Source organism: Lynx rufus, unplaced genomic scaffold, assembly GCF_022079265.1.
Source record: "Lynx rufus isolate CCGP_SWC_20201006 ecotype Redwood Valley unplaced genomic scaffold, mLynRuf1.p SCAF_18, whole genome shotgun sequence".
Lineage (NCBI taxonomy): Eukaryota > Metazoa > Chordata > Mammalia > Carnivora > Felidae > Lynx > Lynx rufus.
In genome coordinates this window covers 29,094,069-29,116,400 of record NW_025814832.1, presented here as the reverse complement: position 1 = coordinate 29,116,400, position 22,332 = coordinate 29,094,069, and the positions used below count along the sequence as shown (strand labels likewise).

Below are 22,332 nucleotides of genomic sequence, written 5' to 3'. Positions count from 1 at the left end.
GCTGGCAGGGCAGAGGCGGGAGTTCCGCTGAGAAGTTTGGGCCCTCCTGCGCTCCGTAGCTGGGCACCTTCCTGGCTGGGCTGGGGGAGGCCTGCGCTGGGGATGTGTTCTCTGGGGCTGAGTGGGGCAGAGGCGGACCTGGGCCCAGGCAGGGGCTGGCCTAGGTGTTCCGGGGGGGCTGGAGGGGCAGCGGGGGCGCTGGGTGTGCCAGTGAATGCCCCAGGCGCCCTCTGTTTCCTGGGCAGCTCTGCGGCTATGGATGTGTTCCAGAAGGTAGAGAAGATCGGAGAGGGCACCTATGGGGTGGTGTATAAGGCCAAGAACAAGGAGACGGGGCAGCTCGTGGCCCTCAAGAAGATCAGGCTGGATTTGTGAGTGCCCGGAGGGCCCCGGGACACACCAGCCCCAGGGGTGACCCCCGTCCGTCCCACACCTCAGGGTGCACTTCTGAGTGTGCCCGGTTACAGTGGGGGGGGGGCGCACAGAGGTGCAGCCCTCCTCGTTCCCTCCACGCTTTGCCCGGGGCCCCTGGTGGTGCTAGTGTGTGCCTCATGAGGACCGCAGCGCCCCGTCGCTGGGGGCCGGGCCATCCTTCTGGAATACGGAACACACAGGTGACTCCCTCCCGGGGCAGAAGCACCCTTCTTGGCTCCCTGCCTCCACTGCCGTACGCTCCTTTCCCGTAGGGAAACTGAGGGAGTCCCAAGCACTGCCATCAGGGAGATCTCCCTGCTCAAAGAGCTGAAGCACCCCAACATCGTCAGGTGAGGTGGGGAAGGAGGCGGGGAGGCCGGGCCCGTCTCCGTCCAGCCGGGAGCCGTGTTGTGACTGGTGGACCCCGGGCAGGCTGCTGGATGTGGTGCACAGCGAGAAGAAGCTTTACCTGGTGTTTGAGTTCCTCAGCCAGGACCTAAAGAAGTACATGGACTCCACGCCGGCCTCCGAGCTCCCCCTGCACTTGGTCAAGGTAGCGAGGGAAGGACGGGGAAGGCCAGCGAACGCCCCCCTCCGCCAGCCCCCCTTCCGCTCATCCGGCCCCTTCCTTGCTCCCTGTTGCAGAGCTACCTCTTCCAGCTGCTGCAGGGGGTGAGTTTCTGCCACTCTCATCGGGTCATCCACCGAGACCTGAAGCCCCAGAATCTGCTCATCAATGAGTTGGGTGCCATCAAGCTGGCTGACTTCGGACTGGCTCGAGCCTTCGGGGTGCCCCTACGCACCTACACCCACGAGGTTCCGCAGGCCCCGGGGGAGAGGACGGCTGAAGGGACGTCACCTGAACACTCAGCCACCCTGCATGATGCTGTTTTCTTGCTCCCACAGGTGGTGACACTTTGGTATCGCGCCCCTGAGATCCTCTTGGGCAGCAAGTTCTATTCCACGGCTGTGGATGTCTGGAGCATTGGCTGCATCTTTGCCGAGATGGTAAAGAGGGACAGACATGGCCACAGGGGGGGGCTACAGGCAGGGTCCTGCTGGGGGCGGCGGGGGAGGGGGGGACAGTGCGACTCTGATGCACCCATTAGAGGTGGATTAAGGGGTGTTTGGGCCTGGTTGCGGGACTAAGGAAGCGGAGCTCATTCCAGAAAAGGTCGGGATTCTCAGCACAGCCCCGGGAAGGATATCTTATCTGGTGTTGGATTCTGTATGACAAGGGAGTGGACCCCACACCCCATCTCCCTCATTGCAGGTGACCCGTAGAGCCCTGTTTCCTGGTGACTCTGAGATTGACCAGCTCTTTCGGATCTTTCGGACCCTGGGGACGCCCAGTGAAGCCATATGGCCAGGAGTCACCCAGCTGCCCGACTATAAGGGCAGTTTCCCCAAGTGGACCAGGAAGGGGTTGGAGGAGATTGTGCCCGGCCTGGAACCAGAGGGCAAGGACCTGCTCATGGTAGGTACAGGTTGGGGGCAGGGGAGGGCCAGAAAGGCTGCTGCTCCCACCACAAGTGTCCTCTTTGTCAGCCAGCCCCTTGTGTCACCTCACCTCCTTCGGAGTCTCTTTTCTGACCCCTGATTGTCCCACACCCTGCACATACTGATTGTTCAATCTGGAGACCCCCTCCCCTGAGGAGTCGAGTGTTTGTGTTTCCTTTTAAAACTCCGATCTTCTAGTTAGTTAGCTTTGTTTTTATGCTGTGATGCCTGCCCTTTCTCTGTAAGCTCTCCCAGGCAGGGAGCACGCCTCCTGCCATGGTGGTTACTCTCTGCACCAGGCTGTTCCCTGCCGTCTGGGCCCCTGCCACACAGCCTTCACTCGCCTGTCCTGTTGTACCATCTTGACCCACTGGGCTGGGCCCAGGCCAGGCTGCTCGGGAGGCCCCAGGTAGAACCACCTCTTCTTGCCCACAAAGATTTGGGGCCACGTTTGTCTCTTTAATCTGGTCGTTGGGCCAGAGGAAGGCAGGGCCGTATTTTCATCTTTCCAGAGGCCTGCGTAGGTCTGTCTACCAACCCAGTGCCAGCAGGACGGCATAGACCTCCAGCCAAGTCGCTTAGCATTCCATCGGGACTACTCCTAGGCAAGGGGTCTGTCCGCAGCCTAGCCGGGCTCAGGGACTCCTACTTCCTGCCCCGCCCTCAAGCATGCGCCCTGGACAGCTTGGGCCCTCGCCTTCTCCATACATAGAAGTCTGTCTCAACCAGACACGGGCTGAGGCCTGGGAACCTCAGGCAGGGAGAAGACAGATGGTCTCAGCCTCTAGTCCGCAGGAGGCGGGGAAGGTCTCCCAGGGCCGGACTAGAACTCATTCTCTGTCCCCAGATTCCGAGAGCATCCAGAACTGGCTTGCGAGCTGGGAGATGGTAGTTGCCTGCGGGTCTGGCTTGAAGGCAGCTGCTCCTGGGTTTGGGGCCCGCCCCCTAGGGCCCGAGGGTAACTCCTCTCGGGGGCCCGGCCCAGCCCAGTGCTCCATCTCTTTTCTCCTCCTTCCTCCGCAGCAACTCCTGCAGTACGACCCCAGCCAGCGGATCTCCGCCAAGGCCGCCCTCGCACATCCGTACTTCTTGTCCGCTGAGACCTCCCCGGCCCCCCCGCAGTGTGTGGTGGAGCGTTTCTGCCGCTGAGAGGGTGTGAGGTCCTCCGCCTCGGAGCCTCTCTCCGCTGCTGCCCCAGCTGCCTCCCCACCCATGTCCCAAGAAAGAGGACCTATCTGGGAGAGAGCAAAGTTCTGAGGAATTTGGCATCGGCTGCCAGAGAGCGGAGTTTGGGTTAGTCCTGCCCGCAGGTTAACGAGTTCCAGTGTTGTTTGTTGGGTTTGACAGTATCGGTTCAAGACGGGGGCACCGGAGCTCTGTGCGCAGGGGGTATGTTAGAGGTTGGGCCCCCTGCCGCAGGAACAGCTGCTGAGATGAGGAGGAAGCCTGCCCCCGTGTGGCGGCAAGGCAGAGCCAGACAACGCACCCCCCCCCCCCCCACCAAGGGAAGGGGTGCCCCCTGCCGGTCTTTTTGGCTTTAAAATGTTTGGGGGAAGAGTTGCATACCAGTTAAGAGTCCCAGTTTAACGGGAAGAGAGAGGACATTTTCCTGATCCCAGGGAACGTCTGGGATGTGTGTGGCTGTTCTAAGTACTTGTCTTATACTTAGGATATGCTTATGTTGTTTGCCTCTGGCTTTAAGAACAGTAAATAAAAGTGCTATATTTCCTGAGTTTTCCAGTGTTTTTCTTGGGGGCGGGGGGGGGGGGGGAAGGGCGCGTACCAAGGACTTGCTGACAAGGGGGAGGTTGACAGAAGGCTGGAGACTGTTCCTGGCCAGAAGTCAAAGTCCCGGAGCAGAGGCAGTGGGGACGGGAGGGGCTGTTCAGGGTCTCTCCGGGGCCTGCCGGTGCACCCCTCCCAGAGTCCAGGGAGCCAAAGCCCTTGGAAGCATCCATTCCCTTGGCCAGGCTGGGTGGATGGGTCTGCTTCCCACCTGGGAAGGACCCCAGCAACTCTCCCTTGTGCTTATGGCTCAGACAAATCCATCCTGCATTCCCAAATGTGAACTAGACGCGGGGAGAACTCATTTATTGGAAGCACTGGGGCAGGGAGGAGGGAGGAGAGACAGATGTGCCGATGGCTGGGTCTGGGGATGGGCTGGGCAGCCAAAGTTGGGGGAGGGGTCCCACACCGCAAACTTCCGAGTAACAGCACAGGTATCAGAGGAAGGACCCACCCGCTTGGATGAGGCTGTTCCCCGGGGCGAGGAGTGCACGTGTCCCACCCTCCCCCTCACACCCGCTCCCCGGGACGCCTGGCCCCCTCAGCGCAGGGGCAGGGAGCGCAGTACTGATGGGGAGGCGGCACAGTAGCAGCGGTACCCCTCCAGGGCAGCTGGGAGCAGCAGCAGGCCGCTCAGGGGGTCTCTCCGGCAGCGCCCCACGGCCTCCTTATAGCTCATCCGCTCCTTGGAGATGGGGTCTGTCAAATCCTTCTCATAGCCGGACTCATCCTGCAGAAGCTGGGCCAGCTCCTCGCTGATCATTCCAGAGAGCACCGCCTGCGGGACCGGGATGCGGCCGGTCCTCTTGGGGTCGATGAGCCCCCCAGTCAGGTGCTGCACCTGCAGGTGTGGGAGCACGCTCTCCCGGGGCATCCAGCCCTTCTGGACGGCCTCGCCCACCGACAGCCTCTTCTTGGTGACGGGATCCTCGATGCCCGTGAAGGCCTTCTGGGCGTTGAGCAGCCTCTGCGTGGAGGTGTTCTCGATCAGCCCCCTCTCCATAGCCTTGTGCACGGAGTAGCGCTCCCGGCTGAGGAGGTCTATGATGCCCCCCGTGGCCGCCTGGGCCTCCAGCAGCTTCTGCCCGGTGATGGGGTCCAGCATGTTCTTGGCCACTGCCGTCTTGATGGTGCATTTGTTGTCTGTGGTTGTGTCATAGATGCCGGCGATGGGGAAGCTGTCATCGCCGAGTCCGAGAGAGAGGCTGGGAGAGAAGAAACCGGTGCCCTGGGGCGCTGGGGAGGCCAGGGGGGACTTGGAGATGATGGAGCCGATGGAGAGTGAGGAGCAGGGCTTGGTCTCCCCCGCCACGAGCAGAGCGAACTCGGAGATGGGGAGGCGGCCGTCCTTGTAGAGATGGTACTCTTCCTTGGAGATGCGCCGACAGCGCAGGGCGGCCTCGATGGAGTACTGCTTCCCGCTCTTGCGGTCCAGGAGCACGGACTCCTCCCCACAGGGGCCCGAGGTGGTGACCTCCTCCCAGTCACACTCGAGCTCCTGTAGCTGAAGGTACTGGCCTCGATCGATGATGCCCCTCTTGTAGGCCTCGTATGGGGACATGTCCTTCCCCGTCTCCGGTTCCAAGATGGAGATCTTGGTGGAAAGGTTGGTCTCTCGCGTCTGGGTCTCCTGGTTGAGCTCCTCCCTGCTCACCTTGGCGTGGAGGTCCCGGAGGGTCCTCTCCTTCTCGTGGATCTGGTCCTTCTCGTGGAGGATGGCCGCCTCGAGCTGCGAGAGCTCCTGGCCGCGCTGGGCGGCCTTCTGCCGCTCGCTCTCCGTCCTCCGGCTGAGCAGCTGCGCCTCCTCCTGCAGATGCAGCACCGTCTGCTGCTTCTGCTTCTCCAGCTCCCGCAGCTCCTGCTGCAGCTGCCTTCGCTCCTGGGCCGCCTGGTCCCGGCCCTTCTGCAGCTCGGCCTCCTCCCGGGCCCGCGTCTTCCTCAGCGCCTCGGCCTTGTCGATGCGCTCCCGCAGGTGCCGCACCTCCTCCTCCCGGCTCTGCCGGGCCGACCGCTCCCTGTTGAGCGCCTCCCACGCCCGGGACCGCTCACCCTCCAGCACCCGGTCCTTCTCCACCCGGATTACCTCCTTGTAGATGGTCTTCTCTTGCGCTTTGGTTGTCTGGAGGACGTCGATCTGGACCCTCAGGTTCTTGCACTCCCGATGCAGCCCCGTCACCCAGGCTTTCTCCTGGTCCAGGTCCCGCCGCAGGGCTTCTGTGGACTTCTCCAGGTCCGGGTCCTTCTCCAGCTTGACCACCTCCTCCATGATGATCTTCTCTTGCGGCACAGGAGGCCGCTCCTCGAGCTCCCGGATCTTCAGGGTCAGCCGCCGCAGCTCCCTCTCCGCGGCCAGCTTCTTGCCCCGGTCCTCCCGGAAGCCGAGCAGGCCCTCCTTCTCCTGCACGCCAGCCTGCAGCTGCTGGACTTCCCGCTCCAGCTGCCGCCGCCGGCCCGCCTCCTCGTCCAGGCTCCGGCTCAGCCGGCTGTGGTCCTCGCGGAGCTTCGGGTCCTTCCGGGTGACCACCACCTCCTGCACCACCACCTTCTCCTCGGGCCGCCTCCTCTCCAGCAGCAGGTACTTACTCTGCAGCTCGGAGACCGCATCCTCGGCCGCCCGCCTCTTCTGCGCGGCTTCTCGCACCTCCTGGCGCAGCCGCTCGGCCTCCTTCTCCAGGACGGGGTCCTTCTCGTGGCGCACCACCTCCTTGTTCACCGTCTTGGTCTCCACCTTGGAGCGCTCCCGCTTCCACTCGTCGCGCTCCCCCCGCAGGCGGATGAGCTGCTCCTGGGCCCGCCCGCTGCCGTTGACCAGCTCGTTGAGCTGCGCCTTCAGGCGGTCGATTTCCCGCAGCACCTCGGGGCTCCTCTCGTGTTTCACCACCTCCTGCGTCACCTCCTTGTACTCCACCGCGGGCTTCTGGGCGCGCAGGGCCGCCAGGTCGGGCAGCAGCGCCGCCACCTCCTGCTCCACGCGGCTCCTCTTGCCAGCGGTCTCCTGCAGCTGGGCCCTGAGCCTCGCCATCTCCTGCTGCGTCTCCGGAGCCACCTGGAAGGTCTCGTGGACGCGCTCCTGGAGCTCCACTTTGGGCTTCTGCTTCGCTGCCGCGCCGTGCCTTCCCCGCAGCTCCTCCAGCTCCCGCGCCAGGGTCGCGTTCTCGCTCTGGGTCTCCTCGAGGAGGCTCCTCAGCCTCGCCGCCTCTTCGAGAAGGCCCGGGTCCCGCTCCACCTTCTTCACCTCCTTCACGATCACCTTGGGCTCCACGGCGCCGATTGCCCGCTCCAGCTCTTCGAGACGAGCCCGCAGCCTGGCCACGGCCTCCTCGGCGCCCTTCCTCCGCACGGTGTCCTCTTCCAGCTGCAGCCTCAGGGCCTGGGCCGCCTTGAGCATCTCCAGGTCCTTCTCCACCTTGACCACCTCTTTCACCACAACCTTCTCCTTCACGTTCGGCTCCTTCTTCTCCAGGGCCAGCAGCTCCTTCTTGAGCTCCTCCAGCCGGACCGAGACGGTGGCGTTCTGTCCCCGCAGGTGCTGGATCTCGCGGCCGAGCTGGGCCGCCTGGCTGTCCAGGTCAGGGTCCCTCTCGATCTGGGTGACCTCCTTGGTCAGCAGGTGGGGCTGCATGGCCCTCCTCTTGCTCTCCAGCTGGACCACCTGCTGGGCCACTGCCTCCAGGTCCGCCTGCAGGCTGGTCCGCTTCTTGTCCTCATCCTCCACCTGGGACTTCACCCTGGACAGGTCGCTCTCCAGCTGGGGGTCCCGGTAGAACTCCACCACTTCCTTCTCTTCCAGCCTCTCCAAGGGCCGCTGGGTCCTCAGCTGCAGCAGCCGGTTCCTCTGTTCCTCCAGCTCGTGCTGCACCTGGGCTACCCGCTTCCTCTCCTCCTCCAGCTGGGACTTCAGGGCCTCGGAATCCTTCCCTGCTCGGGCTGGGCCCTCAGACCCCTGCCGTGCATCATGGGTCACCTGGATATCCTCACTGAGCTCCTTCTGCAGAGGGAGAGGAGGAGGGAAAGAGTCCTGGAGGGGAGGTGGGCTGGGGGGGGGAGGGATGAGCCCCATTTCTATCATCCCCACTGCACCCTGAGATCAGAGACCCCTCCCTGCTTCCTGAGGCTTCTGGTAGGTTCCGGGAGCAGGAGTCGCAGACGTTGGACGCAGGATTTTGAGAGGACCCCTCAGCCCCACGATGCAAGGCAGTGTTCGGGAGGAATTTGCACCAGAATGTGCAAACAGGACAGGGTCTCCTTTCCAAGCCTCTGCCCCTCCCCTTCCAGCCAGGCTCCCGGGTACGGGCCCACGCTCCTCTGGGGGTGTCGGTGTAGGAGAAAGATGGCAAGTTCCTCAGCCAGACACCAAGAGCCATGGAAGGCTTCTGTCTCCCAGGGATGGAGACTTAGGTGGCCTCTTGCCCCTTGAGGCTGGTCCTGAGCTAAAGACTTCGTGGGGATTTTCTCCTGTCCCCACTGGCAGACTGCCCAGTGGCTAAGCTGTGACTGCACTGAATGACATCTCCAGGGCCTGACTCTGAGACGGTTACCAGCCTGGAAGAGCCGCTGGGGAGAGAACCGGGGAAGGTAGAGAGCTGTACCCCTCAGGCCGCCGAGCCTGCCATGTCCGTGACCAGCCCAGGCTGCCTCGCACAGGGACGGAGTGGGCGCTGTCCCCATACCTTCTCGAGCATCCTTCTGGCAAACTCCAGCTGGCGCAGCTGCTGCTGGCATGCAGCTGCCACCTCCGTGTAGGCCTTTGTCAAGTTCTTCTCCTAGAGACGGGGAGCAGGGAGGGAGAGGGAGGACAGGGTCAGCTCCAGCTGTAGAGCTGGCAGGGCTGGCGCCGAGGGACACTGAGCCTCGCCGGGTCCCATCGCACCTGGGCCTGGATGCTCTCCTGCAGGGGAGCTACTCGGGGTCTCTTGGGGGCTGACCCTGCCTGAGTGGTCTCCAGGGAGCAGCGGTAGGTATCTGCCTGCAACGCGTAGTCCTGAACAGGGAGGGAAGGACAATAGGCCGAAGGTCAGTGGGGGAGACAGGGGATGGGAGAGCAGAGGACTGGCAGAGGGAGGGGAGATAAGTGAAGTGCTTGCCTGGAGGGCTGCCTGCAGGTCCTGGGAGAGGCGGGACGCCATGGCCCTGTCCTGCTCTCGGCCCTGGATCTCCTGCTGTAGCCTCTGCCAGGGAGAAAGCGGGAGTCGAGGGAGGTCGGCAAACACCATTCAGCCAGGCCCTCCTCCGGGGCCTCAGGCAGCCAGCACGCTCCAGGGGCCGCAGGGGCAGGAGTTCACCTGGGAAACTGCCCTTTCCGGGAATTCTTCCTTCCTCTTTTTGGGAGAATCCCTTCCTTCTGCCCAGTGCCCCTCAGAGTCACGTTCTAGCCCAGGGGCCTTCACCCTGTGACCCACCTAGAGAGCTTGTTGAAACAGAGATTGAGGGCCCCCCTCCAGAGGTCATGACTGAGCAGAGCTGGGTTGGGGCCTGAGAATTTGCACGCCTAACTGTCTCGATGCCGGTGCTCAGGTCCAGGGACCTGAGGACCACTGCTCCATCTGAATCGTTCCTAACCTTGGCCGCCCCTTTTCTTCACTTGGGGAACTTTTTAAAAAGTGCTGATGTGGGGCACCCGGGTGGCTCGGCCAGTTAATTGTCTGACTCTTGATTTCGGCTCAGGTCATGCATGATCTCACGGTTCGTGAGATCGAGCCCCGAGTCTGGCTCACGTGCTGTCTGCTTGAGATTCACTCTCTCTGTTCTTACTTCCATGCACACACGCAGGCTCTCTCTCTCCCTCAAAATAAATAAATGAACTTAAAACAACAACAAAAAAAAGTACCGACGTTCTGGTCCCGGCGATTTCAATGTAATCAGTCTGGAGTGGGGTTCTGGGACAGGGATGTTTTAAAAGCCCCCTGGGTGATTCTAATCTCCAGCCAGGTCTAAGAATCTCTGTCCCAAGCCACCTGCCCGACCTTATACCCCTTTGCTTTCTCCCTAGACACTGTCATTCCTCCTGCAGCCCCAGGCCCTTGTCTTCCAGACCACTTGCCCTGACCCCTCTGTGTCCTGCCAGGGGCTCCCACGGGGCTCTGGCTCTCCACCAGAGCCCTCGCCAGCAAGGTGGTCTGCAAGGCACTGGCCTCCCCCACCAGACTGGCTGTGCCCGTCGCCTCTGGTTCATTGCCAGTGCGTAGCAGGGGACTGGCAAGGAGGAGGAAGAGGATGAGGGAGGAGCTGGAATCCCCAGGAGCGTAAAGCTCGCTGCCCACCTCATACCAGATGGCGCTGGGCTTGCCGTTTCTGTGGGCCAGGCGGAGCGAGTGTTTAGGGTGGGGGTGACCCCAGCAGGGGCCTGAGCCCTGAGGTCTCTTAGAACGCTGGCCACTAGGGGGCCACACGCACGCGGGCGGCTCTCCCTGTGGGGAGGGCCCCCAGAGAGGCTGGAGGTGGCCTGCGGTCCAACTCCTCACCTTCTGTGCCTGCAGCTTGTAGGCGACCTGGCTGGGCCCATCGCTGGGCCGCACCTGGTTGTGGGGCAGGTGCTCCAGCCAGAAGCTCAGGTTGTCCCTGCAGTTCTTGAACTGCTGGTAGGTGAGGCTGGCGTCCTGCAACATCTTCTCCCTGCAGGAGGAGGAGGAGGAGGCCCGGAGCAGAGGTGACAGCTACCCTCTGGGGACAGGTGAGGGGTGCACAGAGGAGACCGGTGGGTGCCTTTCTCCCTGGGACGGGTCAGAAGGCCCTATTCTGGGCCTATGCTGGAGCTGGGCATTCAGGGAAGGCCCAGACAGTCTCTGCCAGGGAGGTAGGCAGGCTCGCCCTGGGAGACGGGTGCTGTTATTATCCCATTTTAATTAGCAATAATCGCGCCTCGGATAAACCTCATTGGCTACGATACTGCCACTGCGCAAAGCTGGTTATTATCCCGTTTTAGAGTTGAGGAAACCCAGCCTCAGAGAGGTGAAGTCACCAGTCCAAGGTCACACAGCTCGGTGGCAGCAGCCACTGCTGTGCACTGAGGGGGGAGGGGGAGGCGCGCCTCGAGCCCTAGCAGCCCAGCCACTCACCGCAGGTCCAGCTGGTCCCCCACAGCGTGGTAGCGGTCGGTGAGGGCCCTCGCCTGGCGCTGCTGGTGAGGCAGATCTTGGCAGAACTCGCGGAAGCTGTTCTGCAGGGTGCTGCACGCATGCTCGGTGGCCTTCAGCTCGCGGTGCAGCCCCAGCACGCAGGCCTGCTGTTCCAGCAGCTCCCTCCGCAGGCGCTGGGGAGGAGGGGACATGGCGCCATGCACCCTCGTGGCTCCATGAGTCACCACGCCCACCCCACCCCCCACCGCCCGCAAATGCTCGGCAAGGCCACCCGGCCCCTCACCTGCAGCTCGCTGACCCTCTCCTGCAGCGCGCCTGGGCTGGCAGGGAGAGGGGCCTCCTGTGCCACAGAAGATTCCAAGCCTCGGATGACCCTCTCCGTGTCCTGGATCTGCCGCTCCAGACCCAGGGCAGCTCTGGCTCTGTGTCAAGGGGGCCCCATGTCAGGAGCTCCCAGGGCCACACGCACCCCAATGGCACCACCCAGCGGTCCCCCTTCCCAGTCCCCGGAGCACTCACTTCTCCCCGTAGAGGTTGCAGAGAACCTGAACATCACTGTACTTGTTCTTGACGCTGTTGAGGACCACAGGCAGGTGCAGGGCCACGGGGCCCACGGGCTGGCCAGACAGAAATGCTTCACACTCCTGCTGGGCTGCCTCCTTCTCTGCTCCCAGGCTCTGCAGCCGCTGGGCTGTGTCCTGGGGCGGGGCGGGGCGGGGCCGGGCGGGACAGGGTCAGAGGTCTCCTTCCAGAAGGGCCCACCCAACCCTGCCCACAAGGCCTCAGAGCATGGTGGGTATGAGCCTGGGCTGAGGCCAGAGATCAGGGATCAGTCCTGGCCCCCAGAATCCCCCTGTGGATGACCTTGGGCCTGTCAACCTCCCTGAGCCCCAGTGTCTTCATCTGCAGGAAGACTGATGGGAGGAGGCAGCACGACCCTGTGGGTGTCACTGCGCCATTCACAAAACGGTTCCCTGCCCTAGCTCTGTCCACATGGGTTATTCTGTTCCTCCTCAGCCACTCACTGTCTACCTTCAGGCCTAAGTGCGCTTCCTAGGGCCCCCAGCACCCCTAACGTGGCAGACGTGGTGGCTTCAGGACTTGAGGACCCAGTTGGGGGCTGCCATGTCCCCATGCAGTCATAACTGGTGACTCAGGTGTAAAGGCCCAGCCCCCTGTCAGCCCCAGAGCCTCAGGCGGCGGGGGGATCTGTGTTGAGGCTGCATTCTGCCCCCTGCCCGCTCCGCCGTCCCCCCATGACGTCCCCTCGGAGTCAAGACCCAGTCTTCAACACCTCCTGCGCATCCTGTCCCAGCCCTAGAGCCCTCCTGTCCCCACCGGCCCTCTGAGCATCTCACACCTCCGGTACAAGGTGGAGTGGAGACCAGCTGTTTGCATGGGGACATGGGCCAAAGAGATTCAAAAATTTAGAAACCAAACCCCAGCACTGTATTGAACAGAAACTGGTCGGCAAGGACAGAACTCAAACCGCCACCCCCTTCCTCCCTGCCCCGTGGGGAGGGGCTGCTTTCACTGTTAGCGCTCAGAGGACTGTCCTTTTGTGATGGAGTTTACACACTGCAACCTCTCCTGGGGAGGCTCCCCCACCTGCCTCCAGGAGGAAGCCCAGGCTTCCTTGCTGCTCTCGGGACCCTCGCTGGAACACCTCCCAAGTGCAGGGGCCAGGGCCTTTACCCTGGGCCCTGACCTTCTAGAACCTTCCTTGGGCCTGACGTCATCCCTGGGACAACCAGATGCATGGGTATCACTGTGTCTGTTTTCAGTGGCGAGGAAATCAGGGCCCAGAGAGGTCAAGTGATTTGCCAAGATCACAAAGCTGGTCAGCAGAGGAGCCAGAGTGGGAGTCAGCTTGTCTTGAACCCTGGGCTGTCCGCTCCCTGCCTCTGCCTTGGGTCCCTGCGGCTGCGCGCACACTCGCCTCACCTTTAGTTCGTGCGCCCCCAGGGGAGGGGTTGTTCTTATCCCTGTTGTCCTGGCTCATCCACCCACCTTGTGGCTTTGGATGCGGCCCTCCAGGTCCTCCAGTGGTGCCGTGCGGCTCAGTGGGGCCCGGGCCCAGGCCAGCACCTGCCTCTCTATTTGCCCTAGGTCTCCATCCAGTCGGGTCATCTGTGTCAGGAGCTTCTGGGCCTGTGGGTCTTCTGGGGCTGGGCCAGCGGGAGCTGGGGGCATAGAGTTCCTGTAAGGGTCCAGGGCCTACCTGCCCTCTGCCCATCTGCCTGAGGAGCTCTTCCCTGGTGCCCCCATAGCATCCTGTGTGGGGAAGGGAGGGAGGCGGGTGGGTAGGGCCTAACTGGGGGAGGGACCATGCTCCCTCGGGGCTTGCCAACCCAAGAGATGGAACCCCCCAGCAGAAGTCCCTAATCCAGGGTCCCCCCCTTCCCATCACAACCCCCCCGACAGCGACCAAAGTAGGAATCTACTCCTTCTCTCCCAACAATCCCCAAGTCTCTGGCCAGCCCTCAGTACCCTGCTGGCCAGTCTGTAAGGGCTGTGTAGTGCTGGCCGTCAGGTGGCTCTGGACTGTGGCCAATTTCTGCTTCAGGGCCTGCAGCTCCGAGGCCAGCCTAGAACAAGGGGGAGATCAGAGAGGGACGTCTCTCCTCTCTCTCTGAACGCCACCCCCCCCCCCCAACTCCGCCCCAGGAGTCACTGCTCCAGGTGAAGGGCAAACACCACAGGACCTGGTCTGGGCCCACAGCCTGCCTCCTGCCCCCGAGTATCCCCAGGCGGACCCACTTGGAGGCCCTGGCCACGGCTTCAGGGTCCGGAGCCGGGATGCAGAAGCAGGCGGCTGGGGCGCGTTTGGTCTCCCCACCTGGGCCTTGCACGACCCAGGTGTGCTGGTCGGTGTTGTCCATCAACACATACCGCTCACCCCGCAGCAGCTGCGCCTGGGGGACAGGGCAGGCGGGGCTCGCGTTGGCTCAGGGGCAGGGGGAACTGAGGCCAAGGTGGAGTCGGGGCTGGGTACACGAGCTGGGGTAGGGGCAGGGACAGGCCAGAGGCAGAGCAGGGCTTGGGGGACAGAGGGCTGGGGCAGGGTGGGGATGGGTGGGAGCGGAGGCAATGGTGGGACTGGAGGAGGCAGGGCTGCGGCTGGGCGGGCAGAGCCTGTACTTCTTCTGAGTCCCAGTCGCAGATGCTGTCCACGTGCAGAGGCTGCTGGGGGGGGGTTCCTGCGCTGCTGCAGAGGGGCCACCTGATGGCTCCGCCGCTGCAGGTCCCCAACGGTCTTCTCAGCGACAGCCAGCTGCTTCTTCTCTGCCTGTGGGGTCCCAGGCTGCACTTGAGGCCTGCCCCGTACTGCCCACCCCCACCATGAGAGCCAAGGGGCCTTCATGAAGACAGGGTCTCTAAGTCAGGAAAGTAAAAGAAGGCCCTCCAAGGGGCCCAGGATCCTGGGGTCTGCTGGTTGGGGCGGGGCGGGGCGGGGTGGGGGGCTGCTCAGCATCACCCAGGCCTCTAGAGTAGGGGCTGCGGTGAGCGGGGGGGGGGGGGGGGCGCACAGATCTCTCCCGGGCGGTCTCTGTCGCATTGCAGGTGAGGAAACTGAGGCCCAGAGGTGGAAAGGGCTTGCTGGTAACAGACCAGCCCCTTCCTACTAGAGCAGACCCCCTTCTCCTCCCCACCCAGGGTGGGCTCAGGACGGGAATAAGTCCCCGGAGAAGGCGGAGACCTAGACGCAAGGGCCAGCCCCATCCCCCGGAGCGGGGTGCAGGTGGTCTGGTGGGGCTCGCTCACCTCCAGCTGTTGGAGCAGCTCTGTGGGGGCGCCAGGGGGCCCCCCAGGGGCAGGGCTGTACTGGGTGTCCAGGCTGGAGTTCAGCTTTGCCAGGGTTTGGCTGACGGAGTCGGCCTCTTCCTGGAACTGAGGTCGTGGGTAGTCAGGGGGAGAGCTCTGCCCACCAACCCTGCACCGGCCCCTGCACCGTCGGCCTTTCTACCCAGGCCGTGCGGCTTTTTTAACCGGAGTGTTCTGCAAATGGGCGTTTCTGGCTCACTGGGCTTGTTTCAGGGTTATGAAGCACCCTGGCTTCTGTGCTTCCTGGCCAGATGGAGTGGGGCTCTCCTGCTTACTCCAGTACCTGCTGTCGTCCTGGCTGGAACGTGGGGTGGGTGCCCCCAAGTGGAAGCTAGGAGTGTGCTTTACAAAGAAACTCCTGGGGGCACCTGGGGACACCTGGGTGCCTCTGTCGATTAAGCATCCGACTCTTGACTTCAGCTCAGGTCATGATCTCACGGTTCGTGGGATCGAGCCCCGCTTCGGGCTCTGCACTCACATCACGGAGCCTGCTTGGGATTCTCTTTCTCTCTCTCTCTCTCTGCCCCCCTCCCACTCATGCATGCTTGCTCTCTCTCTCAAAATAAGTAAACTTAAAAAAAAAAAAAAAAAGAAACATCGTGCAGTTGGGTGATATTGTGGAATTCTTGTCCGTGTGATAATGGTGTGGCAGTTATGTAGGAAAATATTTTTAAAAAGGAAGGAAAACCCCTTTGGCTTATGTCCCTCTCAAAGTATATGAAACATCACTTGTGATTTATGCAGAAGAGTAAGATTTTAACTAATTTATTTAGCTTGCCTTTGAGAACCAACCCCTTCCCCACCCCCCCGGCCCCCAGGAGCCACCTCGCCCTGTTGTGAATGTTCGCGTGACCTCGTTTTCCCTCTGGGACCCAGTCACGATGACACAGCTCTGCCGTTTTTATGAGGTGCCTTGTCTCCCTCCGTGTGAGCGTGTCCTGTGGCGTTCTCCAGGCACCTCTGCGCCCAGGGCCCCGGTGGCCGCCCGCCCCTGTCTCCTCCGGCCCCCACCCAGCCCCGCGCACCGGCTCACCTGGCGATACGTCTCCACATGCTGCAGCTGGCTCTCCTGGCAGATGCACAGGTTCAGAAAGTTCTGCCACGCCATCTTCAGGGCCTCCTGGTGGGTCTGGGGACAGCAACACCCAGCCCTCGGACCGCGCCCACCCCGCCCTGTGCCCCCATCCACTGCCCGCTCGGCCGGCCCCACCCTGGGCCGTGTCTCCCTCTCCCCAGCCTCCCTGGGGAGCCCCCGGATTGAGGGAGCGGGCGGCCCTGAGACCACGGCAGCCTCTGTCCCTCGCACCTGGATGGGCCCCACAGCCGGGTGCCCCAGCTCCACCATGCGCTCCCCGTCGTCCTCTAGCTGGTTCACGCTCTGCTCCTGGCTCAGCAGCTCGTGCTGCTTGAAGTGCTGGGGGAAGAGTCCGGAGCATCAGTGACGGGGGAGGACAGGATGTCCGCGTGCCCCCCTCCCCCAGCCCCCCACTCTGCCGCCGACCTCGTACTCCCGCCGCACGCCCTCGGGGTCCGCCATGAGGTCGCTCCAGTCCTGCTGCAGGATGCCCTGCTGCTGCTGGGCCAGGGCGTTCAGCTGGCGCGTGCAGCCCTGCAGGTGCGTGTACAGGCTGCCCAGGCTCTGCCCGCGCCACGAGGCCGCCTTCTGTGCTCCGCGGGACGCGGCGGGGGCAGGGGGGTAGCAAGGGGCGCCGTCAGGCTGCGCCCGGAAACGCTGGCCCCGGGAAGGGTGCAGGGGGCCAGGCCCAGCCCTCTCCCTGTCCACCCAGCCCTTCCGCTCACCAGGAGGTCCCGGTATTGGCTCCGGACGGTCGCTGCGTCCTGCTTCACCAAGGGGGGAGACAGAGCAGGCTCAGCAAGAGGCGGCATGCAGGGGAGACTGTACTCCTTGTCCTGGGCCCACTGTGCCCCCCACCTCCATCCCTTGCCCCAGAGGGCCCGCCAGGCCACTTAGGCTAGGATGGGAGAAAAGGGAGGGGAGGAGAAGGGAGGAGAGGGGAGGAGAGGGGAGGAGAGGGGAGGAGAGGGGAGGGGAGGGGAGGGGAGGGGAGGGGAGGGGAAGGGAGGGGAAGGGAGGGGAGGGGAGGGGAGGGGAGGGGAGGGGAGGGGCCAGGCAGGGATGTACATCCCCCACCTGCCCGATGAGGTTCCGCAGCTGCTGCCCGTAGGCCTCGATCTCCTTCTGCAGGATGTTGTGCTCGGCAATCTGCTCTTCCAGCTGGGCCATGCCGGGCCCGTACCGGCCCTCGCGCACCTGCTTCTGCAGAAGGAGCTGGGGGTTCAGCTCAGCCGCAGGGCGCCAGCCCTCCCACGCCCTCCCCGCGTCCCCGTCCCCGTACGGAGGAGCGGAGTCCGTCGTTTGGGCAGAGGGTGGACAGGCCCGCAGAGCAGCCCAGGTGAACGGCAGGCAGCTCACCCCGGGGGACATGCTGCCCTCTGGTGGCCCTGGCTGAGCGTCATCACGACTGCAGTCCCCGATGCCTCCTGGTTCCCAGAATGCAGAGCTAAAATGTCTTCCTGCCCCTCCCTGCCTCCTTACCTGCCCTGGCCTCGGTACCGCCCGCCTACACACCTGTCGCTAGGCTCTGGGACCCTGCGACACCTGCGACACCCGTGCCCTCCCCACTGTCCCTTCATTGTCATCAGGCACCGTTGTGTTGTGATATCAAGGCACGGTTCCCCACCCAATGCTCAGGGTGACACGCCCATGACCTGGCTCTGCCTGCCTCCCCAGAAAACCCCGCTTCCCACCCCACCCCAGGCTGGAGCCTCCCTTTCTTCTTTCTGGAATGTCCTCTCACCATTTCACCCCAACCTAACTGAACCCTCCCACCTCTTCACACACCCCTTCCTGCAGGAAGCCTTCCCTGGCTGCGCACGGTCCCCTGCGAGCTCTCCCTTCCCAGACCCTCCCAGGTGCAAGCACTCAGCAGGCCCCCCCCACCGCCCCCCGATGACACAGAGCTCTGTGATTTCCGGTTGGGTCAGCTGTGATTCTGAGCTCCCTGAGGTGTCTCCGACTTTGGGGATGACCCTGACCTGTTTCTGCTCCAGCACCCGTGCCCAGTCGACTCTGGGCCCCACGGCGGGGGGCAGCACCACCTTCTCGTACAGGGCGCGGTACTCGGCACACGCCTGGGTCACCCGCTCGTGCAGCTGCTTGATGCTACGAAGGAGGGGGGCCGGCAGGTCAGCGTCTGGAGCCCCGATGCTTCCGTTCTCCAGCCCCGGCCCCGGCTGCCAGCCACCCCACTCACTCCTTCTCGATCTCCTCGGCCTGCGGGTGCTTGAGCCGCCGGGCCTTGTCCACGTCCAGGAAGAGGTCCTTCAGCAGCACCTCGGCCTCCTTCAGGCTGCGGCCCACCTCCTGCCGGTGCTTCAGGGCCTGGTCCTGCTCGCCGTGCACTCGGTCCTGCGGGCGTGGGACCACATCCTCGCTGCCCATCACCACCCCTGCCCCGAGCCCCATTCTCGCATTCCCATCTGCCGACCTCAGTGCCCGCACCAGCGGAGGGCCAGGCCCAGGGCATCTGTGGGGCAGGTGCAAAGACTTGGGGGAGCCCCTTTGACCCTCCCAAGTTGGAAGGCCAACAGAGAAGAAGAGCGGAGCCCTCTCTCCCACTGTGTTTGGGGAATGACCAGAGAAGGCCAAGGGTGGTCTGTCCCACCTTCACCGCCTGCACTCCAGGTGCTCCAGGGAGCCTCCCTTGCCCCCTCACCCCTGCGGCCTTACCTGCTGCAGTTTCTTCTGGGTCTCCAGGATGTCCCTCTCCACCTGGTCGGCATTGGCCTGCATGCGGGAGATGAGCAGGGCCAGCTCCTGGGTGGCAGCCCTGGGGTGGGGATGGGGACAGAGAGCAGCCTGGTTGGAAAAGAGCCACCTGCATGGGGTCCACCTGTGTGGGGTCCCCTGTGTCCCTCGGCCCTGTTCTTCTCTGCAGCCAGGCTCCCTGCCCAGAAGGGCGGCATCCAAGACGTGGGGTCTCTGGTCTCTCTCTGCAGGAGGTTCTGGGAGATTCCCAGTCCTGAAGGTCGGAGAGCGCTGTCCCCACATGAGGGTTCAGAGAATGGGGGTCTCCAGTGTGTCTGGCACAAGGGAGCAGGTCAACATCACCGTCCTGGCAGTGAGTTCCTAACCCCACCCAGCTCCCTGCCTCTCACTTGGGAGTGAATCATGCCTCAGCCGCTAAGGCCCGAGACAGCATGGCTGGGCTTTGGGAGGGGCAGTGGGCTGGCTGGGGGTAGGGGAGCGGCGGCATGTCCCCCACCCCAACCTCCTCCCACCCCAGCCCTGTCTCCCCCTCACACCCTGGGCTTTGCCTATGCCCAGGCTAATAACCATCTGGAGGAGCCACACAGCACTGGGGCAGGGGGAGGCATAGAGATTGTGCGGACACTTCAACATCCCCAGATTAAGGGGATTTAAGCCTAGATTAGGACCTGACTTGCTCTAGGTCGCACAGCAAGGAGCAGAGTACAAGCCTGATCTGGCTCCCCAGAGTCCTTTGCACGGGGCACTTGCTGTGTGCCTGAGCTCACGCCCTGCGGCCTAGAGGGTCAAGCAAACCTAGTAAAAGGTAGAGTCGTCCAAGCCTCATAAGCACAGCACCCTGTGAGGGTCACAGCCCTGGGGAAGGGGAAGGCTTCAGGGAGCTGGCCTTGAATTAGGGATCAAAGGATGAACCCCCACCCCTGGCTGCCCCAACAGAGGGATGGTGCCAGAAAGAACTCTGGGCAGGGGCAGCTGGGTGGCTCATTTGGCTAAGCATCCAACTCTTTCAAAAAAAAAAAAAAACGTTAATGTTTATTTTTGAGAGAGAGTGAGTGAGTGGGGGAGGGGCAGAGAAAGAGGGAGACACAGAATCTGAAGCAGGCTCCAGGCTCCGAGCTGTCAGCACAGAGCCTGACGCGGGGCTCGAACCCACGAACCGTGAGATCATGACCCGAGCCAAAGTCGGACGCTTAACCGACTGGGCCACCCAGGCACCCCTAGTATCCAACTCTTGATTTTGGCTCAGGTCATGATCTCACGGTTCAGTTCCTGAGATTGAGCCCCGAGTTGGGCTCTGCACTGATCTCAAAGAGCCTGCTTGGGATTCTCTCTCTCTGCCTCTCCCCTGCTCACGAGTGCTCTCTCTCAAAATAAATAAACATTTTTAAAAAATGAAAGAACTGTCGACCAAACAGCCTGGGTATGATCACTTTCCAGAGCTATGCTGCTGTGTGGCTTTAGGCAAGTTGCTTAAACTCTCTGTGCCCGAAGTGCCTCGTTTGTAAAGTGGGGCTTCGATACTACCTACATCACAGTGTTTCGTTGGTTCTGTGTAAGGTGGCATCCTCAGTGCCTAGAACAGTCCTGGCACACCGTAGGTGCTCAATAAACGTGTCAAAGGACTAGACTGCACATGAGGGGAACAATGAGCCCTGTGTGGGGCGACTGCAGCCAGAGCCAACTGAGCTGTGTAGACAGAGCCGCCAGCTGCCCCAGGCTAGGAAAGCGCTGCCCGGGAGCCTGGCTGGGGACAGGGGGCTGTGGGTCCTGCCTGAGCCCCGGGTCACCTGTCTTCAGGCCTGGCCTCCTGGGAGGGCTGCTCCCATCGGGAGGAGCACACTCCACCCTGGGCAGGGCCCAGGAGCCCCAAAGGACAGGTCACTGCAGTGAGAGTCCTAACTGCCGTCTTTCCTGTCTGCCCAGAAGCCCAGCCTCAGTGTCATCACCCTGATCCCTATCAGGGTAATGAGCCTTTCATCTCCGCTCCCATCTGCCACCTCCACCCTGCAGAGGGGCTGACGGCCAGTGAGAGGGAAGAACGAGAAGGGAGCAGCCAAGTCTGTCTGCGGACCACGGGGCTGTCTAGAGGCGGGCCGGGCCGGGCAGGGAGCTGGGGCAGCAGAGGGAGGCTCTGAGGATGTCCCGGGCCTTCTGGCCCTCCCCTTTCCCTGCGGCACCCTCTCCTCACACCCCAACACTGTAACAAAACTCAAGGCCCCAGGTGAGAGCCTGGAGAGGAAAGCTACAGCTTGGACCCAGCAGCACAACAGCCCCGCCTCCCTGCGCCAGGCACCCAGCCTCCCTTCTCCGCCTCCGTCCCTCTGCCCACCCTGTACCCAGGTTCCAAGGGTCAGCCCAGCCCAAGCAGAGCCGTGAGGGCAGAGCCACGGACAGGGAGCCAGGCACTCCCGTCTCCCAGCACCCCCCCGGGGGCCCTCCTCATCCATCGTGTCTCCTGCAGAGCACCCCAGCCGTGGCCCTCGGGCCCCTTGGAGAATGCGGGAGCCCCAGGCCGTCCCTGGCCTCCTGCTAGGACTGGAGCTGTCTGGGCAAGGGAGAGAGTCCACCCCCGGGGCCCTTTGGCCTCGGGACACTAAATGCCAGCACTGGGCTGGTCCTGAGCTGCGGGCGGGCTGCCATTTGCAGGTGGAAACGGGAGCACCTGGGCCGGGCACCACCCCGCTCCAGCCCGCTGCCCCGGGCCCCACTTACCGGCTGTGCTTGCTGGGGGAGCCCTTGGGAGAGCCCTTGGCCGGGGAGCCCTTAGGGGACCCCTTTCCCTGGGAGCCTTTGTTCAGACCCTTGAACATGGCTGTGAAGGCAGGTGCCGCTCAGGCTGGGCTCGGCCGGTGCAGGCGGGGTGGCAGGCAGCGGGCGTGTGTCCTGGCTGGCTGCTCAGCTGGGCTCTGGCGAGGTGGGGTGGCCAGGCACCGAGAAGGCAGTTTCTGGGAGGCCCCTCCCCGCAGGTGAGGCGGCGAGCGGGCGCCGGCCGGGGCTGCCACGCATGCACCCACACTGCCCACACTCAGCTGCTCCTGCACAACCAGTTTGGGAGGAAGAGGCACAGCCCAGAGGGCGGGGCGCCCGAGCCTGCCTGACTCCCAGAGAAGGTTTGGACTTGTTACACCCACACGCCCAGAGGGAAGCGGCAGAGATCGCATCCAGGCAGGCGGGGGGGAAATAGCCGGGCCAGGAGGGACAGGGTTGCGGACAGACAGAGGCTCGCGCATGCTCAAAGACGGGAGCCCGGCCTCGCAGCTCGGGCTGGGGGTTGATAAACACCTCCAGGCAATACAGGGCACCTGGCTATCGGGCTATCGGGCACGCCCCCACCCACAGCTCTTACCCCACCGGCCGGGGGCGGCTGGCCTCTGCTCTGTGCTCTCCACCACCATGATGCGGCAGCCAGGGGGCATTCACCCCAGACAACTGGCGCAAGGTACATTTTTAAAAGCGGGCACCACCCAGTTGGCTCCCCAGAGGACACCCCACAGTCCCGCTGCCCGGTCTTCCTGGCTGGCTCAGTGTCATCCTGTCTGTCCGTGGCCCTGGGGCCAGATGCAGTAGGACATAACATCCCTGGGATCCTCCAAAGAGTCCGAGACCAGCTCCAGAGGGGCTGGGGCGCCCCTCCCCCAAGAACCCCCAGCATTAGCCTTCAGGTGCTGTTGAGCCTAGGGTCCGGCTGAGCCCCTTGGGAAGCTACTAGACTTGGGTTTTCCTGACTACCTCTCCTCACCTGGTCCCCCAGAAGTGGTCCCTGGTGGCTTTTTCTCAAGACAGGTGGAGTGGCGGACAGCCGTACCAGTTTCGTGGCCTCTTCCTCACACTGAGTGCCAGGGAGGCCATCTCGGTGGCCGCCTTCTCCCACGGTGCCCCCTCTATTGCCAGCCACTCATTTCACTGGCCCGCCGAGAAGAACCCTTCCGCGGCTCTAGAGCC

At 63.2% G+C, this 22,332-nt stretch overlaps 2 protein-coding genes and 1 non-coding gene across 3 annotated transcripts; 1 reads left to right on the top strand and 2 right to left on the bottom strand.

Annotated features, from left to right (window-relative positions):
* Positions 1–233: 233 nt before the first annotated feature.
* Positions 234–3,628, top strand: CDK3 (cyclin dependent kinase 3). Its single transcript, XM_047081517.1, has 7 exons — positions 234–371; positions 687–764; positions 847–967; positions 1,060–1,230; positions 1,321–1,422; positions 1,688–1,891; positions 2,938–3,628. The coding sequence occupies exons 1-7, from the start codon at positions 256–258 to the stop codon at positions 3,061–3,063; spliced, it is 918 nt and encodes a 305-aa protein (XP_046937473.1). The 5' UTR covers positions 234–255; the 3' UTR covers positions 3,064–3,628.
* A 367-nt stretch (positions 3,629–3,995) lies between these two features.
* Positions 3,996–21,200, bottom strand: EVPL (envoplakin). The gene is given in 24 exon segments (XM_047080429.1): positions 3,996–4,231; positions 4,234–7,687; positions 8,370–8,462; positions 8,570–8,680; positions 8,784–8,867; positions 10,161–10,311; positions 10,755–10,948; positions 11,059–11,197; positions 11,295–11,473; positions 12,786–12,958; positions 13,266–13,363; positions 13,536–13,690; positions 13,917–13,970; positions 13,972–14,064; positions 14,541–14,666; positions 15,634–15,729; positions 15,907–16,014; positions 16,102–16,263; positions 16,401–16,439; positions 16,753–16,878; positions 17,658–17,784; positions 17,876–18,030; positions 18,352–18,451; positions 21,103–21,200. Coding segments are annotated over 24 exon segments (6,210 nt in total). The 3' UTR covers positions 3,996–4,136.
* LOC124513686 (U4 spliceosomal RNA) lies at positions 10,458–10,602 on the bottom strand. The gene has a single exon (XR_006962506.1). It is a non-coding gene; the product is annotated as a U4 spliceosomal RNA (small nuclear RNA).
* Positions 21,201–22,332: the final 1,132 nt, after the last annotated feature.

Coding starts and splice junctions, on each gene's coding strand:
- CDK3 (XM_047081517.1), top strand. CDS start 256: ATGGATGTGTTCCAGAAGGTAGAGAAGATCGGAGAGGGCACCTATGGG. Junction 1,231..1,320: donor TACGCACCTACACCCACGAG/GTTCCGCAGGCC, acceptor TTGCTCCCACAG/GTGGTGACACTTTGGTATCG. Junction 1,892..2,937: donor AGGGCAAGGACCTGCTCATG/GTAGGTACAGGT, acceptor CTTCCTCCGCAG/CAACTCCTGCAGTACGACCC.